This window comes from Anopheles aquasalis, chromosome X, assembly GCF_943734665.1.
Source record: "Anopheles aquasalis chromosome X, idAnoAquaMG_Q_19, whole genome shotgun sequence".
Lineage (NCBI taxonomy): Eukaryota > Metazoa > Arthropoda > Insecta > Diptera > Culicidae > Anopheles > Anopheles aquasalis.
In genome coordinates this window covers 7,247,333-7,264,988 of record NC_064876.1, presented here as the reverse complement: position 1 = coordinate 7,264,988, position 17,656 = coordinate 7,247,333, and the positions used below count along the sequence as shown (strand labels likewise).

The window sequence follows — 17,656 nt, the reverse complement described above, 5'->3', positions numbered from 1 at the left end:
TGGTCGAGTTGGTTTGATGCTACTGGATGGGTACCTATTTAGAAAACATTTGGTTTTGGTAAACACGTTTCAAAGGAAAGGAGATGAATCGCACCTCGTATGAAGCGCAGATAACAGGGAAATATTGAAGGATCAAGATTACCGGATTGCTGGAGTCCTGAGCGACACTGGAAACGCTGAACAAAGGGTTTAGACTCGAACCCATCTTTATTAGCACATAATATTTTCTGTTCGGAGGTATTCAGCATGTCAAAAGATGGAGCAATAGATGTAGGAAGTAAGAATTCAGCGACCGAGAATCAAAAGTGCGTCCATGTTCATGCACCAAAGCTATATAGCGCTGGAACACGGAGCACCCGACGGAGCGGGATGAGCCGGTTCCACCTTAGCGGCTCGGGGTGCGATAAGCGACCGATGGAGATGGCGGTGGCCCACATCGCACGCATCGCTTTAGGATACGCGTGCGTTACGTGTCGTGTCGTGACATTTCGATTTCTGTGTCATGACGACGCCGTGACCGCGGAGCGGGAGGGATTTACTATAAGCCATGGAAACAGGTCCGCGTGGTCTATGACCGGGAAGTTGATTTGTTACATCGGTTCCAAGTCCGGCCACCTGGCCACGGGTCGATTTTCTCTCTCTCTCTCTCTCTCTCTCTCTCTCTCTCTTTCTCTCTCTCTCTCTTTCTCTCTTTAGCTTCATCGAGGGGACGTTGGGTTGTGCCCTAATTGGCACCAAGACAGGAGCCAACGTGCTAGCATGCTAATTAGCGGCCGGTTAACCGGTCAATCGGTGCAAAATGTGTACCAGAACCTCGTTCATTTCCTCGTGTTCTAATGGGGTGAGAGTGGAGAAGTAATTAGAACACAAACCACCATTTGCGGTCGTGCATCACCATCATCATCATCATCATGATCGCCTATCTGCGATATCTGCGATCGCAGGTAAATTGGATCTTGCAATCGCGATGAACGATGCGGTTGATACGAATCCACCCTCATCCCCGTAATCCAGCATCATTCACCATCATTAAGGACCGGACTGATCTGACGCACCTGATACGACCTGGTAGAATGAAGGGAGCGAGGCGCTACCTCGCTACCGTAAAAAAAATGCTATGAAAAAGGAATGTATCAGTGTATGTGTGTGTGTGTGTGTGTGTGTGTGGGTGTGTGTATTACTATGGGTTTGTTTGGGGGGGGGGGGGGGGTGGAATGGTCATAACACACGTTCCTAACCTGCCTTTTTGTTGCTCGCAGCTCTGGGAGGCTGCTGCCGCATCGGTTCTAGATTGCTTATGACGTGAGCCACTCGTGGAAGTGGGTTGAGGGGGCGGGTGGTTAGAGGTACACCGAGGGTTATGCAATGCCGATCACACCGTCACCGGCTTCGGTCTCAGGGAAGCTTGCCTTGGCCAGCTGGCGTATGGTATGGTACGGTGGTGCACCGGTTTATGGTTTATGCTGCACCCCCCCCCCCCCCCCTCCCCCACCCACCCAAAAAAACTCCCCCACTTCACACACGCATGCAAAGGTCAGCGCAGCACACGCGCACGGCGTTCAAAGGCCAATGCATGCAACACTGCGCGCTAGCAGATGAGCTCTCGGATCAAGGGCACAAGCGAGGGTGAGTTGTGTGTGTTAGGGAATAGCGGGGGTGAACGTGGGGGTGCATCAGCATCTTCTATTGTACCGCCGTGTGTACGACGCGGACTGCCGGTGGCCTCTCACCTTCCCCTCTCCACGGTGGGATTGAGGTTAATTGATTGAGCGATTGGGGGTGCATCTGCGCCATGGATCACGCACCGCACCCTTGAGAAAAGGGGAGTAGTTGAGGGTGGAAGCGAGTCCTTGGGACGGCTGACTGGCTGGTTGGCTGGCTGGCCGTTGCTTAGCCCGAAGCGTGCGTGCCCTCGTGTGAGGCCTTCCCATGAAGGGCGTTCTTTATCCCCTTGTGATATTGCTTTGCCGGCACGAGAGGACACGCGATATCTGGCCGGCGTGAGTGGACTGATCCTCCAACCTTTTGTTTCATCAATTGGTATCCAAGCTATGGTGAACCAGGAAGGTTATCACTAGCGAGGACCAAATGAAAATTACTCCGTTTGAAGTCCAGTTCAAGAAGAAGCTGTTTATTCGGTGCTCATCGCCTTTTTATACTGAATTAAAGATTTCCTTAACCCTTGTTGCTTTGCGCGAGAATGAGATGAACTTCTTGCTTTGATTGTTGATTTGTATCCCTTTGAGATCTGTTCTACCTGTTGCTGTTCATGGGGTATACTTTGTTGTTCTTGCTTGGATTGTGGCACTCGACACTTGACTGGACGCAGCATCACGTATCGCTCATTGATAAACAATTCAGGTTTATGTTATTGAAGATGCCCTACGTTTTGAACTATACTGTGTGATAGTTTGTTGCAAACATGAGTTGCAATGTTGCAGGGTAGCTCGGGGACTGGTATTATAATTCTATGTGCGTAGAGTAAAGTGGGGCAAGAGTGCGCACTTAACTTTTAACTCGCTGTATTTCTCTAAGGAAAGAAGTGTTCGTCCTGTTAGCTACACCAAATGAAAGTATGGGTTTGTAGCTTAAAATTGTGGAACAAAATTTTTTGATCGTACTCATACATCTTGTTAAAAATGCATATTAGGCAAAAATAAAAGATGCGCACTCTTGCCCCACCATTGGGGCAAGAGTGCGCATACGAAATCAAACCTCTTCGATGTTCAAAACTGGTCGGAGTGTGAAGTCTAGAGTAAATATAGGCCATTATTGAAGAAAACATTCGTGTTTTTCATAAAAAATGCTTTTTTCTAATAAAAAAAATTTCATGACAAATGAAAAAAAAATTATTCATCTCTTCAATTCAATTTAATTCAATTATCTTTTTGGCGAATGTTTTCGCGTTCATAGGCACAATTCAACACACTCTGAAAGCATTCTCGGCATTTTTGCGACAAAAGAACAACCAAAACACTCTTGCGCACTGCGCACTCTTGCCCCACTAATGCTGCGCACTCTTGCCCCATAGTGCCGTTTTGAGAAAAATTGTAAAATACTAAACTATCAGTCCGCATTCCGGAATGAAGTTTTCAGCATTTGATTCTACATTAATTAAGGAGTCTTTGTGACTTATGTAGCGTAGCATGAGAAAATGTAAACGAAATGAGACAGTGTTTTCAAATAAACATTAAATAATATGCAAATCGCGAAAACTACAACTTGCTGCATTTCTTCGTTGTTATTTATCCAATCCAAAAGAAAAACCACGTATGAACAAGCCACTACATGACCTTTCAAACAAGTAGAGTGTTGTAAGTTTCAGTGCTACCGTTTTCTAGAAATGACTGGTGCGCACTCTTACCCCATGCGCTCTCTTGCCCCACTTTACTCTATTATAATTCTATGTGTAGATGACCGTACATGCATACCACACCCTTCTAGGGTGCACCCCCGCCCGGGTGGTTCTGTAAGTGCAGTCTATCTAGTATTCGAAGTTCCGATAGCCTGGTAGCCCTGGGTAGCCGCGAGCCGTCTTTTCTCGGTACTCACATATCCTACAGTTACGGCCGCCGCGATAAAACAATGTTTAATGTCTCAATCGGACCATCGTGACAGTGCGTTTCGACGACAACGACATGTGTGTTGCACGCGGCGGCGCTTTAATGGTCACCATTCGCCATTTGTTGGTCCCTCCCCCCCTTACATCTCCCACCACCTTACACCAAACCACCTACCAACATCTTGTTCTTTGTAGCTCCATTTAGCGCTCTAATTGCACCGTCCTAACCGTCCGGAGCTCTGGACGTACGGTTGGACTAACCGATTGGATTCGTCACCGCACCGTCGTCGCGACCGCCACCATCACCACCTCCATTATCCTTCTCCAGCTCCAGCAGTGGGCGCACGGACGAGATGGTGGTGTCAGGGGGCCGTTTGGTCGTTTCGTGTCTGTTTTCGGGGTTTTACACCACCACCTTCCCCTTAACCCTATTCCACCCCCTGGTCGGGCTGGTTATAAAATCCCATTAATCTTACGCAACACGATTAAACCAACAGCATAGCACCGTCATCATCATCATCATCATCATCATCATCATCATGGTCGACTCACGACTATCGCCACCGCAACAGGTGTGTGTGTGTGTGTGTGTGTGTGTGTGTCGTTGACGGCAGTAGCGACACGGTAGCAATAACAACGGATCGAGCGATGACATCGTCCAGCGCAAACAGAGTATTAACTTGGCCGCGGTGGCCGTCGCCATCGAGTACAGGCCATCCCTGGTTTCTATCTCTCTCTCTCACTCTCTCTCTTTCTCTTTTTGTCTCTATTTCCATCTCTTACATTTGCTGTTCCGCATTTGTACGTGGACGTCTTCTTTCTCAAAAACCAGATGATCAGATAGTGATGCGCTTCACTGAGCAAAAAGCACTCATCCAGCTCAACGATGCGAGTGCGCGCGCGCGCTCACGACATGTCTCTCTTCCAGTCTTTTTATTTATGTATGTGTGTTTGCTCTGTCCGATCTCTTGAGCGTTCTTTCAGATGTCAAACAGATGATGTGTTTGATGTTTTGTTTCCGTCCGGTTCTTTACTTTGCGTATCCCTTAGCCGTGAGCAACGAGATCTCTAACGCTACGAAAAAGCATTATTTAACAAAAAAAAACAAAAAGAAACCCGTAGATGGATCCTTCTCTAGCGGCGGTGGTCTGCCGAACCGGAGGAGCTGGACGACGAGGCACCGGATGCGTCGACGGAGCCCTGCGACGAGCCACCGGACGAGCCGAGGGATGCATTGAGCACCAGGCTGGTGATGCCACCGACCACCGATGACACAACGTGCGTGATGAAACCAAACAGATCGGAACCACCACCCTGGTGCTGCTGCTGCTGGTCGTCTTCCTGTGGATCATCCTTGCGCTTTGCCTCCTGCAGTCCGCTGAAGAAGTTCTCGATGAACAGCTTCGGTCGCAGGGGCAAACTCTCATCTTCGGGGTCCTACACGACATGGGGTGAGGGGGGGGGGGGGGGTAAAGGAAAGGAAGGTAAGGGCGTAAGCAGTGAGCAGATCGGATCGAGCGCGCGTGGCTGTTGCGTTGCGCCATGCCGACACCGACTCTCGCGCAGCAAACGGATTGATGAGCCTGGCACCATATCTAATTTCACTGCGTACATGTGCGTGTGTGTGTGTGTGTGTGTTTGCAAGCGGCAAAACGGTTTGGCCATTCCATTACCAACCACCAATAGTACAATCATCATCATCATCATCATCATCCTTCACGAGCCTAATCGGATTGGGACAATAACGCTCTTCGACCGATCATCAACAACCCCGTCAACCCCGCTGCAACCTGAGCTGCACCCGCTGGTCTCCGTGCACTAAGCGATTACCGCTTCTCGAGCAGCAGCAGCAGCAGCAGCAGCAGTTTCACAACTTAATTGTAAATTACATGCATTGCTTACGCTGGCGTGCGCGCCAGTTGTTCCCTCCTCATCATCAGTCTCCATGAGACGTGGCGTTGGAAAGAAGAAGAGGAGGAGGAGAAGGAGAGGAGAGCAGAAAGAAGGCGACCATAGCAAGTGGCGAGCGAACAAAACGCCACCAGGCGCCACCGGTACCACCGGGTTTGCCATTTCGCCGCGGTGACTTGTAGCGTTTCGCGTGGCACCGTTGTGGCCACTCAACAAATCACGAATGCCTCATTAGCCGGAGCCGGAGTGTCAGAGGTCGACGCTGCGCTGCGTTGCGTTGCGCGATGTTGATGATGATCGGTGGAGATGATGACGAGCGGTGACGGATGAACATACGGATCGTTGAAATCCAATCTGCAAGCGGGTGCTACTGGATGCAGCTGGCTTTGGAGTTGCGCAAAGCACCGCGCACCCCCAACCGGTGCAACAATGTGTCACCGCCACCGTCGTGATCCGGAACGGTGACGACCACTTACCGAGCTGAGGGCGGCCAGAAGTGCTCCAAGGAAATTGCCAAAGAATGCACCGTTCATATCCTAAGCAGGGAGAGAGAGAGAGAGAGAGAGAGAGACAGACAGGGGTGGTTTTCTTATGGGGTTTATGGGCAGTTGAGAGGGTACAGACACATGTACATACCGCACCACCACCGGACAACCCCTCGATAGCGATACCAACGTAGCTGCCCAGCACCTTGCCGAAGTTGTCATCCCCCTGACGCCATGAGACGAGATTGTGTTAGAGAGTAAAGGGTGAGATCAACCGCGAGATTGCTTACCCCTAGGAGTCCCGCGATCAGCGATGTTCCGGTTCCCAGCAGCCCCGGTATATCGAGTCCACCGGGCTATCCCAGAGAAAAAGAAAGAAAGAAGGAAAGAGAGAGAGAGAGAGAGAGAGAGAGAGAGAGAAGAGAGAGAAAAGTAAGAATTTCGGACAACCCCACGGAGGGAGGGAGGGAGGGGGGGGGGGGGGGGGAAAGGGTTGAGACCTACCCCGAACAGATTGGTGATCAGACCGGACAGGGTACCGATAAGAGCGCCTACGTCAGAGCCCTCGTCACCACCACCACTCAGGCTCGCGATCAGCCCCACCAGTCCACCAGGACCATCCTCCTCCTCCGACGATGCAGAGGCCGACGATTCTCCTTCCTCACCACTCGCTGCCACTCCTTCCACTGAAATAGCCAGCTCATTCTGCCCCTGCTGCTGCTGCTTTTCCTTCGTCTTCTTTTGCTTCATCTCCCCTGCTTCTCTGCTCGCCGTCGCATCCTGCCGTGGCCGCCGGAAGAGCCGCTCAATGTGATGCTAATTTGGGGGTGTTTTTGTGGGAGTGTGGGGTGTAGAACGCAAATGCGGATCGATTGAAAGGGAGTACAGATTGCCGCAGCTCGCGACGGATTCACCCAGTGCAGTCGTTTACCTGCAATCCACTCTGGAGCAGCTCCTGGAAGGGGCGAACCGAGGTGGCCGGTGCAGTCTGCGCGAGCAGACGCTGTACCGTCGCAACGTCGAGACGGCTTCCAGCGTCCCGGGGGCCCTGGTGCTGCTGGAGATGCTGCACGGTGCGCCGGATGCGTGTGGCCAGTCGGTGGCGCATCTGCGCCAACTGCTCATCGACCTGCCGCTCGATGACCGTCAGTGGAACTGACGATGGCTGCGCAGTGGAGCTGTTCCTATCATTCAGAGATATCAAGCGGAACTTCCTCGGTGCACTCTGTGGCCGGTCCGACTGATCGGAAGTGATTTTTGAGGTGGGTTGGGGGTAGCGAATGAAACGACACATTTGAGAAAAAGGGAAACAGCGAGAGAGAGAGAGAGAGAGCGAGAGAGCATGAGAGATAGCGAAATACGAACTAGCATCTGCTGCTGAACAAAGACGAAAACGACTGGACCAAAACGAACATGTTGATCCATCTTGAATGGAAGTGACGAACCTCCTGGATGATGATGATGATGATGAGAAGGGAATGATGATGATGAGAAGGGAATGATGATGACAATGGTGGTGGATCGGTGGGTGGATGGAGTGGCACGTTTTCGATCGAAAAAAAAACAAAAAAAAAATGCGACGCATAGCACGGAGGTCGCGCGAAATAAATTAGAATTTCACCATTGGGCCGCTTGATTGCCGCTGATCGGCCTAGTGTTGCCACACACAATCGCAAATTAGCTACACACAAACACACACACACACGTATATGTGATGAAAGAACGGTGCCAGCGGTGAAAGTGCCACAGCCTTCCCCCGTCGCGAACGCGGGCGAACGAATTTGGAAGTTAGCCATCAAGGGTGTACGCGTCATCAATCATCGATGATCGTGTCGCCATCGGGCGAACCATGGCGAATCGGATGTTGGCGCAGCGGGCCACACGCAACTCGGTTACCTCACCTGTTGTTGTTGCTGTGATCGTTTGCGTAGCTCACGCCGATAGTCACCGGACGATGCCAGTGGTCGGGGGGCGGCCGCCAGCTCCAGCCCCCGATCGAGCAGATCGAGCGCGACCTGGCTGCGCTCCAGCACGCCCGCCAACCCAGCCAACAGGTCGGCGTGCGTTCGTCCTGGTGCGCTGGTTCGCAGATCGCGTAGCTGCCGCTCCACGGCACGCTCCAGGGCGGCCTCGGTTTCGATCGCACCGAACACTAGACCGATCGTGGCGAGCCGGCGCAGATCCGTTTGCCGGTCAGCAGGGTTGCCCGCCCGGTTGGTAACACCGAGTGGTTGATTGTTGACGGTACCCGGAAGCAGCACACCAAAGGACACCAGCACTAGCACCAACGCACGCCACGGCTTGTCCGCCTCGGGCAGCATGGTAGCAAGTGGTCGGCGGTGGTCGGCGGCAGTAAAACGTTCCTCGCGCAGGCACAAAAAAGCAGACCCTCCAGGAGCGGTAGCAACGAGCACTATGGAGAGTTCTTGATCGGGCAGATGGCCTTTTAAAGGCAAATTCGAATTGTGTATAATGTTTTCCACCGCCCTTCTTTGGGATGGTTAGTTGACAATCAGGATGTGGCGCAAGGGACCAATCGATCGATGATTGACTGATTGTAGGGGACTGTCTGTGGACATTTCGACCAGATCGTCGCTGTGAGGCAAGCATGTCTTCGTCGTCAATCGTCCATTCGCAGAGTTCCGCATCGATTGCTACGCCATCGCGACGAGGAGGATCGCGAGGGACTGCGTGGTTGCATGGGGGGGGGGGGGGGTGAATGGGGGGGGAGGGGGGAGTGCGTACGTGTGTCAATCCATTCACAACCTCCCCCTCGGCTCGCACCGCACTAACCATGCCTCCCAGGCCGTCGTCTAGGTCTCGGAGAGAAAGAGAGAGAGAGAGAGAGAGAGAGAGAGAGAGAGAGAGAGAGAGAGAGAGAGAGAGAGAGACAACTGAGAGTGGCCCTAATTCACCCGTGACCGAGGATGGTAGAACCCCGTTACCCCTGACCTGACCTTAGGAGGTGGCGCGCACGCACTAACCAGGCCACGCAAAACACACCGGCAACCACCACAGACTGGCGACGGACCTTTCGCATGCACTACGCACACAAGGGGTGCAAGGGAGCCGGAAGTGCCCGTCAGACAGTGCCATGCCCGGGGTGAAACGCGGGGGGATGGTGATTGTGTGGGTCGCTTGCTGACCGCTTTCGGTTGGCATACATCTTTGGCTGTCGGCGTCCTGGTGTCACCTCTGTCACCGTGACTGCACGGCAGACCACGAACCTCACCCCAAAAAGCCACCACCTCTGGAACGTTGACATCGCTAGGCGGCAGGCGCAGCAATTTTGTTGCAATCAAATGCCATTCTCCGCCCCTGCCCTACCCTGCCCTGCCCTGCCCTGCCACTTCCTTCCTTCCTTCCTTTCCCGTGGAAAAGAAACCGCTAACAGCTGAGCTGAGCGGTTCTATATGTGCATCCGATGGGAGGTGGGGTGGGGTTTTGCGATTACATCAGTGGCAGCCGGGCAGCTGAAAGTGAAACCGGTGTGTACGCCCACATTCTTGCATGCGCTTGCTTGCGCCCCCACCCCCTCCCCCAAACAGGTAGCCGGTTTTTTTTATGGGGGTTGACTTGGCAGGGGTGGCAGGCTTGGCAGCTCCTCCCCCGGCCGTAGCTCCCTGGTTCACGCGGTCGACAACGGTCCAGAAATCTAGAAAAAGAGCGAACTGCCCCACTGTACCGCCGCGGCACCACGGTAGAACGTGTCGCACCCTCCCCCGCACCGCACCGCACCGCACCGCACCGCACCGCACCGTCTTGCCCGGCTAGTGGGAACCGGTTTTGTAGCCGGACGATCGACCTCGTTGGCAATTGCTCGAATCGATCGATCGAAAGCCGTTTTGTTGTGTTCGAACTCATGGACTTGGTGGTTGGTGCTAGCGGGGGGGGGGGGGGGGGTGAGAGAAGGGGTGGATAGTGTGTACCACCAAAGACGCAATCGCGGGTGCGGACGGAACCGTCGGTTTCGGCCGTCGCTTCGGAAGGTTCAGTGAACTCGCCGCGCAGTTCTTGATCTTCACATTCGCTGACTAACGTCACCAGCCGGCAGGCAGACAGTCGATCACGAAATCAAAATCACAGCTAGCGATGGTCCCCGCCCCGCCCCCCCCCCCCCCCTTCCCATTCATCCTTGTCTCGCTTGCTTCTAGTGGCGGTCATCATCGCGACTTTCACTGGTCACTTCACTTGGGCAAGAAACAAGAATCAGAGCTTCAAGAAAACCTTTTACCAGGGACAGTGGTTGAGGTTGGTGAATCAATCTCGACATCGTCGCCCTCGTCTCGAGCTTCGAGATCCCACACCGACAAACTGACTATGGTCTGACTCACTCACTTTCTCTTTTGCCCCCCCCCCCCCCCCTCCTCACTGGTGTTCCTACGTGATGTATGTGCGTGTGTCTTTGAGGTTGGTGGGGGGGGAGGGTGGTTTGGGTTGGCCTTCTAAGGGCCACTGGCTTGTCGGGGCGACAAGGCTAACCTTCCCTTCAAGCCTTCCATTCCTTGAAGGTTGGTCCCGTGATCGATGCATATGGTTCCGATGGCTTGGGGGGGGGGGGGGGGGGGTTGATAAAGGGTGGTCTGAGGCCTTGGTTCTTGGCTCGATCCGGCACGGAGTTCCATTTCAAGGTGTGACCTTCGGTGACGAATGACTGCCATTGTGCCTCACCGCCCACCGCTCACCTCCCCTGGAACCCCTGCTGTCCGCCTAAAAGGTGGGCAGGCGACGAACCCCCTTTTACTTTCCCTTTCGATCTTCGCTTTGTTGTTGTTGTTGTTGTTGTTGGAGAAATGGTGGTGTCGCGTCGCGTCACGCTTAATCCGACGTTCCGATCGCACCTTCACACCTTTCGCCGTCGTCTCCTCCGTCTCTTCCTCTGTTGCTGCGCTGCGACGCTTCTTCTTTCGAAGGCGGCGGTGACGGTGAGCTCGGCGGTGCGGTGGGAGGAGGCTGTCTGGTGTTTGTCATTTCGGAAGCACGGGGTGGCGGTCGGCTGGGCCGGACGGGCACGTCGCTGTGCGCTCGATGGACCTCGACCTCTCGGTGCGCGTACCAGGATATCAGTGTCTGGCCGGACCGTGACGCGATCGAATCGAGCTAGGGCCGTCGCCACCGTCGTTGCCTTATTTTGTTACCGACGTTTGATAATCGCTCTACCGGTGAGTGTGTACATGTTTGTGCGTTGAACAGTGCGCGTGAATCGTTCCAGTTTTCAGTCCACCAAATTTCCCCAAAAACGCCGCCCAAACACCTTCCCTTGATGCGATTTAGGCCCAAAAAAGAGAAAGAAAAAAACCCACACCCAAGTGTGCTAACTGCGACGAATCCGCAACAAAATCCGATCCGAGCGGATGCCTGGGCATTCCGAGTAGCGTAGCGTAGAGTAATAGCGTGCGGTCGCAGACCCCCTGTTGGCCCTGTTTTCGGCAATTGCTTTCTATGCGCTCTTTTTGTTGTCGTAGTGGTTGTTGTTGTTGTGGTTGTTATTGGCGTCGTCGTCGAAGTTGTTGCTGATGTTGTTCTTTTCGCTGGTTCGGTGGCAGTTAAGCGACTAATCGCAACCGTAACCACTACCTTCTGCTCCTCGCCTCCTCCGTAAACGCGATCATCCCACTCTCTCTCTCTCTCTTTCTCTCCGTTTTCCCCCTTTCCATATCGCTTTCTTCACGTAATCGGTGTCGTGATGTGTGCGCGTTACTTTAATTTCATTACTGCATCACCGGATAGCGCCCCCATCCATCAACCATCAACCAGCAGACCAGCGCAGGCAGCGGAAGCGAAAGCCATCGTGCATCGCATCCTCCTCTTTCTCCTCACCCTCCGGTATGTAATCGATGTCGACACCATGTTGCTGCCTGCCAGCATTTGGCACATCATCAAAACAAAAGCGGGAATAAAGCGAAGCAGCGTGCTGGCGAGGGCTTGCAGGGGCGGCGGTGTGTCTTCGCAAAAGCCGAAGCCGGACGTAATCCAGTGGCGTGGCCACACTGAGCACATTTTTGGGCCCACCTCCCTCGCCGCCTCCCTTTCCGAACAAAATCGTTTAGCGAACCACCACACGTTTAGCGTCGCTACCAGGAGGTTCGTTTCCTACGCTTCCGTTGCAATCTTTCGTGGCGAGTATCGTATATTGGATTGAAGAGAACGGAGGCGGAACCCGAATCGCAGCCCCAGGATCGGTGGCGTATCGGCGGTAAAATCTCGAAAATTAAAATCACAAAAATAAACATCCGCCGAAAGCACCCGTTTTGCATTGCCTCCCTTCCTTCTTGCCTCGGCCACCGGACAACCGGACCACGACCGGCATGCCGTGGCACCCAAAGTGTGCGAGTTGTGTGGCGTTTCACGGAGCGGGCCCGCTCCGAAGGTCAGCAACAATCACCGTGAATCGGAATGATATTGCACCAGTTTTGCTGCAACCAACCACCGCCCGCCACCCCCCCCCCCCCCAACACCTCTTCTCATAATACCGGGGTTGACCATCCCCTGCCTTACACCCCACGCTTAGTGCAACGGCGTCGAAAGGATCGATTGCAATGCTGACCGAACGCTGACTAGGCTAATGACGGTGCCGCCTGCCGTAGGAGGGTCCTCGGGGCCAGCTCTTTCACCTCACCTCGGCCACACAAAAAAAAAACACGGTGGTGGCAGGCCGTGAGATTTGGTTTCTTGCTTTTTTGGGGTCCACGTTGCGCTGTTGTCGGATTCTGCGTTGGCATTGGGGTCAAGGAGCAAGCACCGGAGCCGTGGCCGTTCTTCATAGATCCGCCCATTATCAGACAAACACACACACACACACATAAGGTGGTAACTCGCGTTTCGCGGTCGACCTCAGCGGTTGCTGCTGCTACTGCTGGCGGTGTGGGAACCTGGCATTCCCTGGCTGGCCCCCATCAACTGCCGTCACAAAACAAAGCGACAAAAGAAAGCACAGTTACCCCACCCCTCATACCTTCCGAAAAGGGTGTGCTGGCCTTCGGGCCGGTCGGTTCGATGGGACACCACCCAAAAGAGAAAGGCTGACCGGGTCCGGGCCAGTGCCAGGCTCCAGTCGAGCTCCAGTCGAGCATCAGGGCAGCCTTCGCTTCGGTTGCACTTTCGGAAGGAATGGAAGGGAGAAGAGGGAAGAAGAAGAAGAAAACCATCAATTACCCCCTCGCCTCCGCCGCTTGGTGTTTCTGCTTCACGGCGTTGCTGGTCGCGGGTAGAACGAGCAATCAGTTTGAAGGCGAATTGAACGCTTGGCGAAACGGATCAATTGCATGCTTCCCAAAAACTCGACTCTGTTCTTTCGGGCTTGGTCGAGAGAAAGGGAAAAAGGGAGACTAGTTTATTTCCGGGAACTCAAGGATTTTACAAGTAAATCCACTCCATCCATCCATCCGCCTGCCAGCACGAGGAAGGCGTTAGTAAACATCGTGCTTGATTGGACTCTGGCTGCAAACTTGGCAGTTCGAGCGACAGACATTGCATTCAGTTCGACCACAAACAAACAAGTTGGCTGTTCGTAAACTGTGACCGCTTAAAACAAAAAATGGTTAACATGTGGGTTTATAACTCACTATAAGGCAACGATTGCCGAGTAGCAGTCGTAATTACGATGACGATTAGGGATGACGTAATTACGTAGTTGTTTCTTTAGTTTTGAGACTGTTTTATTTTCAAAAGGGGGGGCTAATGTTAATACGACTCAGAAAGGCTCAGAAAGGTTTTTAATTAAGATTTTTCGTGAAGATACTATTCAACGTATTTATTTGTTTAATCTATTCTATATCTTGAGAAGTATTGATTAAAAGCTTCATTCATGGCATCATGTTTAGGTAGGGATTTCATCGAAAAAGTGTATTTCCGGTGCTCATCGTAGCCACGCGTCTGGATGATTTGAAATGTACCAATCGATATTTATCTTCTTCTATGTACAAAAAAAACATTTCACAATGTTAGTACTCAAACTCCTCGGGAACGACTGAACCGATTCTAACCAAACTTTGTGGGTACCTTCATTCGGTGTCACAATCGGATGAAAACTATATTTGACCCTCCTTACGTTATTAAAAAAGAAAAAAAGGAAAGTATTTTTCGTAAACTGTGCAGTGCAGATGCGCGATCAAACTGACGAATATGTGAAATAATATGCAAAATACAGGGTGAGGCAAAAAAACACTGCAACTCATTTAAAACGCCATATCATTTTCATTTTTGTTTAATTTTATTTTGGGTAAAACCAAAAAATGTTGAATACTTTCAGAATTAGTTTAGTTTTTTTTCGATATGTTACTTTTTGAATGAATCTTGAGACCGTAGAAGATAGCATCGCTTGCTGCCCGCAGGGTGCTTTGTGGGATTTTGGCTCATTCTTGGAGAAGCGTTTGCATAAGCTGTTCAAAACTATGTAATTTTTTAGGTCCTTCAAAATGCTGCAAACGGAGAAGTCCTGCACTTTTTGCGCCCAAAGATATTGACAGCCAATGAGACATGGAAATGAAGTGTGAAATGTTTTTTTTATGCCAATCTGACGTCTCGGCTACTTTGAGCGAAGATAGAGAGAACTGTTGGAATCTCTAGGGATTTCGCATGCGTCCTGGTGGCCAGCCGGGGGTGTAAATCATCAGCTGACTTTTCTGGCAACTAAACCCCATCAATTTTTTTCGTTTACAAACCACAGGATAACGAATGGTTACTCATCGAAGAAAACCAAGTTCGGAATTTCATCACTTGCGGCCAAGCAATGTAACTGTTTTGCTTTATTGAGTCTAAATTTTTTTTTGATAAGGTATGAGGCCATGCCCAGTTTACAATTGGAAAGGCCTTTATTTAAAGCACCAATACTTCAATGGTTGGGCGATTCGAGCTAAAATTCATTCGTCTACATCATTTTGAGTGATGCTGCGTCGTGAAATTTTTCAATTCACTTCATAACTTTTTTAAAAAAATTTTCAATGTTGCTTTATTGCGGTTGACTTTCCGGGTGTCTGGCAACTCTATCAGTATCAGTAGATCCAACTGATTAATTCAGATTTAAATGCTGGAAGGCTCTATCGATACCCACTTGTGGTTTTGCTATCAAATAAAAACAAAAAAAGTTGACACCATTGAAATCCACCACGATGTACTTTTTTCTGACAATTTCCCATTAATATGCTTTTATATGCTTATAAACAATAGAATGAGTTATCACTGGAAAAAATCTACAAGGTGTCGGACGAGTGGTTTAGAAATGGCAGTTTGAACTTTGTTGCAGGTTTTTTGCCTCACCCTGTATAAGAGATGCCGGAATTTCCAATTGTCGAATCATGACACCGATAAACCATGGAACATTCAATATTTGGCCTCATTTTTTTTACTCACTGCAGCGCTCCTAGTGGTCGCTTTGTTACTCTGTAGATGTCTTTTTAAAGATCATAGTCTTTTCTTTTAGTGAATTTTTGAAGTGAAAAATTTGCCCTTCAAGAGTTATTGCCGATGAAACACGAAATGCGTAGAAAAAGTCTCCACACTTACTATGAAAACTCAATTTGACTGGATAAAATTTGCGGACAGGAGACAAATTTGACTTTAGGAAACACAGATGGAATAAGACAGTATGGTTTTAGTTAATTTCCGCAGATAAAATGCCCGAAAACTGCTCATTTGACAAGTGATCTGCTGTTGTGGTTTGAAAAAGCACGCGGTTTCTTGACGGTCCATGAACGTTTGTACAAAGAAGAATGCCTGGAAAAGATCATTCTACCTAAAGTCTCATAAAGGTCCCTTTAAATTCTGGCTTGACTTGGCAAGCCATTACAGCACAGAGATCATAAATTGGTATCGAAACAACAGCTTTCATTTAATACCAAAAATCTTCAATCCACCAAATTGCCCACCGTATTATCTAATAATTGTATTGGCTCATTGTAATGGGCTATTAACGAACAAAAACTAAAGAAACAGTGTAAATGATTAAAAATCTAGCTGTAATGTGCAAATGGTGGGAAAAAATGGCCAATGCGACTGCTTCCACTACTGTGCAGCGAGTGATATGTCGCATGAAACTAAAAGTGCGTAAATTCATACGCAACGTGGCACAATAATTTAATCGCTATTTTGCATAGGTAGACAAAATAGGCATAGGTAGACAATTTATGCATATGTAGACAAATTCCTACAAAAGGACACCTTTTCCATGTGTTTAGCTTATTTCTGGCCTGAGATGTGTCCTATTTTATGCGGTCAAATATTAAGTGCTCCAAGCTTTATTTGGTCCTGCTTTGATTTAGCTGTGCTTCTTGAAAAGGTAATTGCGAATTAGGCATCACGAAAGTTCAAGACTAGCGGCTGGTGGGTTCAAAAATTAGGTATGACTAGAGTCGAGACTAGAGTCCATGTTTTGGTTTCGTGCTGTGCATGATTTGTTGAAATTCATTTTTTTTTGGTAACATTTTGAAGTTTCATAATTTTGCTTAAGAAAGCGTGTGTTGCATAATTATTTTAAAGAAAGTATCAATCCCTTTCCCGTGCAATAATAAAATTCAAGCTTGCAGATATAATGCTGCGGAACCAATCAGGCGATTTTAGTTGGAATTGGTAACACAATGGATACTCTGCGCTCCGGGGATGATTAATTTCATTTCGTAAGGTTTGCTGCGCTCAATACATGCTTCCGTTTCTAACAGATCCTACCTAATGATTTTCTGTGAGTAGCGCTGAAGAATAAGAAACCCAATGTAGAGAATGCTTTTTGGTAAATACTTTTATTGGCAAATGCTTGGGTTGGTTAGGTAGATCCATCAATTGACCATATTTCAACCGTACATTGACAACAACATAAAACAATAAAACAAACATTCCTATGATGTTTTTTTTATTCTTATGATGTGATAATAGTGATTTGTAGCTAGCACGGTTGTTGTTTTATCCAAGCTAGATACAGTAGACCAGGGATTCCTTATCGAGGACGTTGTTGTCCTCCTTTGTCACCATCGAAAATTGCGTTACTTAGTACTGCAGGTGCTCGATGAACACTCAGCTGTACCGTAAATCTTACGGGCAAGAATTCTCGGAGGAAGCGAGGCCAACCCAGTTCGAAAGCGTGAACACCACAAAAACCACGCGATAAGGAGCGGCGTAAAGTAGTGCGATTGATGCCAGTGACCTGGCAATGCCGGAAGGACAGTAGGAGGAATAGGAGTAGGAGGGGGAGGAGAAGGAGGAGGAGGAGGAGAAGGAGGAGGAGGGTTGCAGCCTCCATTTCAAGTGTATTACGTCATCAGGTTTCACGAGGTGACCACGGGGATGTGCCCGTGGTCCTGGCTACCGCGCGCTAGACGGCGTTTGCGGTTTGCTCGTTCCACAACCGATCCGCTGCTGCTGCTGCTGCTGATGTCACCATGTCGACGTCAGGTGTCACGCAACAGCCCCCAAAAGATGCGCGGGGAAGTTTGCGTTTCGGGTTCGTCGTCTATTCACCGCAAGCCGCGCTCAGGTCTTTTGTGCACCCTGTAGGCGCCTATTGTATCCGCGCTTATCATCCCGCCGCCACCGTGATCGATGGCGGTACTAAAAACGGGTGAGGGCGGGGGGGGGGGGGGGGCTTGAACGTAACCTGCAGATAGGCCTCGGCCTTCCTCGGCCTGGATATTGGAGCCACCCCCGGGCAGGTGTAACGCACCGTAAACCAAGTCAGGCGTTACGGTGCGGCGCCAATGCCGGTGACCGG

The 17,656-nt window shown here is 50.4% G+C and overlaps 1 protein-coding gene across 1 annotated transcript; it reads right to left on the bottom strand.

The window, feature by feature from the left end:
• Nucleotides 1–4,696: 4,696 nt before the first annotated feature.
• On the bottom strand, nucleotides 4,697–8,279 carry LOC126577758 (uncharacterized). The gene is made up of 8 exons (XM_050239683.1): nucleotides 7,860–8,279; nucleotides 6,890–7,183; nucleotides 6,736–6,774; nucleotides 6,463–6,681; nucleotides 6,249–6,314; nucleotides 6,110–6,184; nucleotides 5,950–6,009; nucleotides 4,697–4,999 (listed from the first exon to the last, which is right to left on the bottom strand). Exons 1-8 carry the CDS (start codon nucleotides 8,277–8,279, stop codon nucleotides 4,697–4,699), a joined length of 1,476 nt encoding a protein of 491 aa, XP_050095640.1.
• Nucleotides 8,280–17,656: the final 9,377 nt, after the last annotated feature.

What these genes read in the sequence shown, in the direction of transcription:
- LOC126577758 (XM_050239683.1), bottom strand. Translation starts at nt 8,279, where the DNA reads ATGCTGCCCGAGGCGGACAAGCCGTGGCGTGCGTTGGTGCTAGTGCTG. An exon ending in TGATCGCGGGACTCCTAGGG is followed by an intron (nt 6,185 to 6,248) that starts GTAAGCAATCTC and finishes TCATGGCGTCAG; the next exon opens with GGGGATGACAACTTCGGCAA. An exon ending in TTCTGGCCGCCCTCAGCTCG is followed by an intron (nt 5,000 to 5,949) that starts GTAAGTGGTCGT and finishes CATGTCGTGTAG; the next exon opens with GACCCCGAAGATGAGAGTTT.